Source organism: Bactrocera neohumeralis, chromosome 4, assembly GCF_024586455.1.
Source record: "Bactrocera neohumeralis isolate Rockhampton chromosome 4, APGP_CSIRO_Bneo_wtdbg2-racon-allhic-juicebox.fasta_v2, whole genome shotgun sequence".
In the NCBI taxonomy this organism is placed as follows: Eukaryota; Metazoa; Arthropoda; class Insecta; order Diptera; family Tephritidae; genus Bactrocera; species Bactrocera neohumeralis.
Window position 1 is genome coordinate 38975851 of NC_065921.1, and position 7694 is coordinate 38983544.

General features: G+C 35.6%; 1 protein-coding gene across 1 annotated transcript; it reads right to left on the minus strand.

Moving 5' to 3' along the window:
- Positions 1-5102: 5102 nt before the first annotated feature.
- On the minus strand, positions 5103-5831 carry LOC126756445 (cuticular protein 47Eg-like). The gene is made up of 2 exons (XM_050469514.1): positions 5741-5831; positions 5103-5547 (listed from the first exon to the last, which is right to left on the minus strand). Exons 1-2 carry the CDS (start codon positions 5750-5752, stop codon positions 5206-5208), a joined length of 354 nt encoding a protein of 117 aa, XP_050325471.1. The 5' UTR covers positions 5753-5831; the 3' UTR covers positions 5103-5205.
- Positions 5832-7694: the final 1863 nt, after the last annotated feature.

The window sequence follows — 7694 nt, forward strand, 5'->3', positions numbered from 1 at the left end:
CTTTAGGTGATTGTCATCTCACATGCAATTTTTACTGGAAACGAAATACGTTTGAACTGAAATGGGAAATCGTTAGAACTCAAAGGAATTCGTAGAATCAAGCATTCTGCCCCTTGTATTCGATAGGTGCGTCACAATCAGTCGGGTTCCATTACACAGTTTCGTGGCATGATGATTGCGAAACATAATAACGACCGATCCCACTTTGAATGATGCGGTGGCATACCAAGCCTGTCCAAAGAATTTAGAAATACCACTGAATAATTCACGGCCCGTCTTCATTGTCAAGACGATCGATCGATTTGTATGAGCGCAAGTCTCCCGGAATTTGACTTTGAATCTTCCAGTTTAAGTCAACAACATCGGTATTTTTGGCAGCTAACATTGCGCGTGCACTTAAGGAATCGAAGTTACGATAATTGGCCAATGTCCAAACATTTGTGATGAGTTCATCTTTCGTGAATTGACAAAGGGAAGATGGAATTGATATCGAACCACCGGAAGTATCAACCGAAATTCTACCATTTCCAATTTTTAGCGAAGGCCATGTAAAATGTCTTCGGCAATGTCGTTTTTGTTCGTATCCCATAATTGACGCGAATTTGAGGGCTGATATTTTCGAAATGATTATCGCGAAAAGTTGCGAACTTCATTTTCATTCCAGTGATTAATGTGTTCCAGCAATTGTAATTGCTGGCTTACTTCTCCAAAACTGGCACACACCGTACCATTCAAAGTAAGCAATGACTCAAATAAAGTTGAACAGCGTACATTAATCAATAGCAACCGAAGGTAGAAGCAGTCGTCGTTTTTCGGCTGGATTGTGTAAATTCGTCTTAATGCATTAGTTGAGAACACACCTGGATGTCCATCTACTGGTTGGCCTTGCTTTCTGCGCAACTATGTCTTCAACGATGCATTCCATGTATAATATTATATCAGGGTATTTCCGAATAGAGCAACGTTCTCGTAAACGGATCACTGACGAAAGTTGAGAAAAAACTCGTCAATGTTAGCAATGTTGGTTAGCATTTTCATTAATGTTTAAAATGAAAAAAGTTGTTGTAGTGACATAACTACAATAGTTGGACATATGCTACCGCGGAGTTTTTTGTAGACATTATGATGTTCTTCAATATTGTTGTACATTATTTTGTTCTATCGCTAATAGTTTGGGCAGCGCATTCGACGAAAGACATTTTAAGACTCATTTTTCTACACCTTCGGTTACATTGTTCAAATTTTACCAAGATTTTTTCAAAATTAGATGTAGCCTATGTCAAATTGGAAGAATGTAGCATTCTATTGGTGAAAGAATTTTTTAAATCGGTCCAGTACTTTTTGAGCCTATTGATTACAAACATACAAAAATAGGAACAAGTCTTTCTTCTTTATAATATTAGTGTAGATAACAGCATTTTATCACAGATCTTACAGAAACTCAATAAACGAGACGAATTCAACACTTCCTTACAAAATCGCTTATGCAAGCTTCAAAAATATCTTTTAAATACCAAATATGTCTAAATATATAAAAACTCTTCTATGGAACTCGGAAAATGTTGACGTATGTATGACATCGGAGACACATTTTACGTCACAAACCTATTTTAAAACAAGTAAGGAAGGGCTAAGTTCGGGTGTCACCGAACATTTTATACTCTCGCATGATAAAGTGATAATCGAGATTTCTTTATACGTCATTTACATATTTTTCAAATACCGTATTTGTGTAAAGTTTTATTCCGCTATCATCATTGGTTCCTAATGTACATATATACTCGTATTATACAGAGAAGGTATCAGATGGAATTCAAAATAGCGTTAAGTTAGTGCAATTTCTTCCGTAAAATTTAGTGTTTCTGACGTTTTTTGTTAGTCGGTTAACGCACTTTTAGTGATTTTCAACATAACCTTTGTATGGGAGGTGGGCGTGGTTTATATTCGATTTCTTCCATTTTTGAACTGTATATGGAAATGCCTGAAAAAAACGACTCTGTAGAGTTTGGTTGACATAGCTGTAGTAGTTTCCGAGATATGTACAAAAAACTTGGTAGGGAGCGGGGCGACGCCCACTATTCCAAAATAATTACGTCGAATATGCATCTCCCTAATGCTATCCTTTGTGCCAAATTTCACTTTAATATCTTTATTTATGGCTTAGTTATGACACTTTATAGGTTTTCGGTTTCCGCCATTTTGTGGGCGTGGCAGTGGGCCGATTTTGCCCATCTTCGAACTTAACCTTCTTATGGAGCCAAGAAATACGTGTACCAAGTTTCATCATGATATCTCAATTTTTACTCAAGTTACAGCTTGCACGGACGGACGGACGGATCGGACGGACGGACAGACAGACATCCGGATTTCAACTCTACTTGTCACCCTGATCACTTTGGTATATATAACCCTATATCTGACTCTTTTAGTTTTAGGACTTACAAACAACCGATATGTGAACAAAACTATAATACTCTCCTTAGCAACTTTGTTGCAAGTATTTAAAAATTAAAAACTATGAAACTTACCATACAATCCATCCTAGCAATTGCGCCCGTGGCGGAAGCGCAATATTAATTAAAAATACTATTAAACATTTTGAGGAAGAAAAACTTTCAATTGATAAGTTTCAAGCTACAACAGTGACTATTTACGGAGTTAAAAGTCCACTCTCACTTACCTCTATGTACAGTACTCAAATCTCATTTGAAGAGTACCAACACTTAATAAATAGACACAGGTATAGAATTATAATGGGTGGAGATTTCAACGTAAAGAACACGCACTGGGTTTCAAAGCTTACGACTACAAAGGGAAGAGAACTTTATAAAGCACTACAGTCTACCGGAAGTTACGCATTCTCGACGAACTTACCATCTTATTGGCCATCAGATAATCAAAAGATTTCACACCTGATAGATTTTTTCATTGTCGGCAAAATATCCCGGAACTATTTGTCGATCAATCAGGGTTATGACCTTAACTCGGATCATTCCCTAATCTGTATAAGCTATAGTAAAACTGTCATCTTTAAAGACAAAACAGCGGCCTTGTATAATAAACGCGGTGACTCTATATTAAATACAGGCCAGTTGGAATCTAAAATTGTACACTTTAAAACAAGTATGCAACACGCAGCTTGGAAAAGTACAAGGAATTAGAGAAAATTGCTGTAAACTGTCAATATCCTAATGATATAAGAGAAATAATTAAATTAAAGAGAAAGCTACGACGTAAGTGGCATCAAACTCGTTGCCCAGCTGATAAATCTATTTTAAATAAAGTCTCTAAAGATCTTAATCGGAAAATTAAGAGGTTTAAAAACGAAAGTTTCGCAAATTATCTTCGGTCTCTAAGCAATGGAAGAAATTCCGACTACTCTCTTTGGAAAGCTGTAAAAGACCCCAGAAACTCAAATATGTCCCATTAAAATAAGTGCTGATAGCTGGGCCAGAGACGATTCAAAAAAGCAGAAGTATTTTCGGATTATTTAACCCAAATATTCTGCCCATATGAAATACACGTAGATTATCCTACTGCTTCCAGTCAAGAAAGCGAAGAAATCTCAAGTTGTACAAGCAGTGAGCTAAGTGAGGAAATCAAAAATCTGAAAAACAAAAAATTCCCCGGTTACGACCTGATTACTGCCGAGGTCTGAAAACGGCTTCCACAAATAAGTGTAGTAAAAATTACCAACATTATTAACGCGGCTTTTCATCTTAAATACGTGCCAACTTATTGGAAAATTGCTGAAATTATCATGATTCCAAAGCCAGGAAACCAGGATATGAAGTATCTTCTTACAGGCCCATATCACTTCTACCGATAATATCGAAGCTTTTTGAGAAAATTCTCATAAAACGTATCAATAAAATCAATGAAAGAAAAACCATAATTCCAGCGCATCAGTTTGGGTTTCGAGCCAACCATTCTACGATTGATCAAATCTACAGGATTACACACATTATTGAAAAAGGCTTTGAGGAAAAAAATCTGTTCTGCCGTGTTTTTGGATGTTGCCAAAACGTTCGATAAAGTTTGTCACAAAGAACTGCTTTCGAAAATGAAACTGATTTTACCGAAACAGCATTATGACATCATAAAATCGTATTTATCAGATCGCTACTTTCGCGTTAAACAAGGAGACAAATATTCTATTCTTAGGGAAATAAAAGCGGGAGTACCACAAGGTAGTGTGTTGGGCCTTCTTCTTTATATTCTATTCAAGCACGACCTGCCAGTAGACTGCAATTATACAACAACCACATTTGCAGATGCTTGCTGTTGGTAGTAGTGAACACGAGTCCACTACTAATCTCCAAAAAGCTGTAAATAAAGTCTTACAATGGGCTAAGTCTGTACACATTGTTTTCACATACAACAAAATGCAGCACTTAACAATTTTCATAGACGGTGCACGAATACCGTACTTTAATTTAGCTAAATACTTAGGAATGACGCTTGACACTACGCTCTGCTGGGAAGTAATTATAATTGGTAAATCGGTAAGAAATCAGTGTTATCCATCGAAAATAAGTTACTTATCTATAAGCAAATACTCCGACCGATATGGAGTTATGGTGCATAACTCTGGGGATGTACTAACGCAAACAATAAGAAAGTCATCCAACAATTTCAAAACAAAGTAGTAAGACTAATTGTCAAAGCGCCTTGTTATTGTAGATGTGCTGATATAGAGCGTGATCTAGGCGTAAACTCGGTTAACGCAGAAATATTAAAAATTCCAACAGCACATAGTGTAAGATTGCTACAGCATTGTAACGAAGAAGTAGCTATGTTAACTTCTAGAGATGGACCACCAAGACGACTCAAACGCCTCAAACCGAGCGATCTTTCAAATCAGCCAATTCTCTCATAGAAGTTTTGTAATTTTTTAATTATATATATTTAAACATATAATCATATTTAAGTTGCCTGTTAGTCCTTTCTTTTATTTGCAATTTATAGACAAAATAAAAAAAAAAAAAACTTTAACTATTTATGACATTTATTTTAAGATTATACTTATTGAGTGATAATTCTTTTCAACTTTCACTTTTCATCGACTAAAAACTGAACTGAATTGGATGAAAACACAAAAATGTTTTTTTTATCCTAATGACTTAGAATGCATTTATTCAAAAAAACGGAGGTAAAAAACGAAACAATCAATTCAAAAATGTTGTAGAAGCACATAACAGCTGCTTATTCCTTGGATGGGTGAGCTTCGATGTAAGCGATAGCCTTAAGGATGGCCTCTGGGATTGGTGGTGGAGTTGGGAGTGGTGGGTTGGCGCTCACAACTTGGTAACCGTTCTCATCAGCAACATATTGGACGGCAACAGCTTCACCTTCGGGGGAGGTGAACGAGTATTGGCCCTTGGCGACCAAAGCATCACCGCTCAGGGTACCTTCTTGCTCAGCCTTGATGGAGTTGGAGAACTCATAGGCGTATTTGAAGCCATCGGGGTTCACTTCGCTGTCCAAACGGAGGACATCGGCTTCTTCGTTGGCGTAGGCTACAGCCAAAAAGCAGGCAAGGACGACCTAAGTAAATGATAACGAGACAGTTGAGAGTAATTAATTAGCACAGCACGTTCACAATTTCTTTTAATTTTTGAGCTTAAAATCTGGTATGCGATGTAAACTTTTTTGAGAACTTCGAAACGTTTTTTTTTTCTAGTTTTTATGATTTTCAATTTAATATTATTGCGAGTTTTTTGGATTTTGAAACACTTACAAAGAATTTCATTTTGAGAAATGTTATGTGCTATCACGTTGATTCGTAGTACGAAACTGATACAGAAGTCTGCAATTTCACGGGTTTTTATACAAATGTGCTAATTACTATTGGCATGCTAACCATCAAATTTTATTTAAATTTTTCTAAAAACAAGTCACTAATGAGTGTCTGGTCTATTGATGACACTGAAAATACAAGCTCATCACATATTAACGCTTTGTTTTTGTCGCATCTAAAAAATATTGTTTTCGTCTTCGTTGACTTTTTGTTTGGAAACTAGCATTGAGGTAATATACATGTTTTACTGTAGAAGTCGTTATATCGATATGCACGAGTCCGCATGTTCATATTATCGGCTGGCTAAACACTTAAGACGTCATATTTAAATTAATTTACATACTTCATATCTCAGCTAAGGGCGTCAAGAAGTGATACGAAGTGCGTTGAGGTGAATTCGTTGAAATCATACAGTGTCGGACAGGAAAGTAAGCACACGTGAATACCGTATGAACTCTAGTATACTAGAAAGGCGCTGAACTGAAGCCGTGCAAAAGCTTAGCGACATATGAAGATCAAAGAACTTTAAGATTCGTTACTGTACTTTGAGATCTTCTTTTTAAGTGGGTATTCTGGTCTAGAAGCATGAATTTCAGGTAATTTTTATGGTGTCGTAAAAAAAATAATATTTTTACTATCCATTTTTTTTTTTTTTTAGTTATTTGTTAATTTTAGAAGAGTACAGAAAAAAATTAAAAACTGAAAAAAGTAAAAAATTTCAAAAATTATGAGCTGACGAAATGAGGGGTCTCTAAAAATTTCCACGTGACCATACCCATGATTTCAACCCTCCTAGTTACCTGAAACCAAAAAAAAAGATTATTAATCTAGAATAATGTCGCAAATGGCCGGAACTACGGAAAAGTGGGAAAAATTTTTTTTCACAAAATGGCGACTGCCTGAAAAAAAAAGTTTTTTTGGATCACTTTTTCTGATTATTTAGAATTTTTTAAAAACAATAAAAATAAAAATTTGGGGATGAGGCTTGTTCCAACCATAGACACGCCTATTTCTGTAAAAATTTCAAATAAATCGTTCCAGTAGAACCTGAGAAATCGTGGACATCGTTCCGAAAAAGTCAGTTTTGAGAAAACGCGTTTAAAGTTTAGGAGACAATTCTAGTGAACACGGACGCCACGTCACAAAATCGGCTGTATCTCCGAAAATAAGTCGAATTTTGAAAAATCCTTCCAAGTTCATATTTTTGAAAGTCTAAACTTTCAAGATATGCAAAAAAAATCGATTTTTTCAAAATCCTAGACAAGAATACCCCCTTAAGGTAAAGGTTGAGAAATAAGTGCAAAAGAGAGACATTTATATGAGTGCGAATAGCTAAAGGGCTGTCAGATATGAGCAGCGCTCGAAAAATTTATCAAAAAGCGCAATGATACTAATAGCAATATTCTCTTAGGAGTCGAGTCTGCGTAATCGGAACGGACCAGTATTTTTATCCGGAAAGGAGTACAAACTAGGCAGCATTTCTCCAAAAAAAAAAAAAAAAATGTCGTTAAAGCAACAACGTGATTTATGGAAGTTTTTAAGATAATGGAAAACATTTCGTTTACGGAAGATATGGAGATAATCTTTTAATAATCATTTGAATGTCAATGAAATGTAGTTTGTGAATCCAAACTTCTTATAGATAAGAGAAAAGATAAAAATAATCATGTTAATTTGTATAGCCATGATATATGTAACTATAAAAACATGTTGAAAATCAAGCGTGCTCTCTCAAAGAGTCAAAGTCAATTGCAGAACAAGAAAAATCTTTAACTTTTTTAAGTATCCCGTAATAGTCGGCTAGCATTCATGCTGTTCCACTTGATATCGCTTCTCCATAAAAGAAATGGGCTTATAAAATATTCACTTGTTCGCTTTATTCGTCACTTACAGC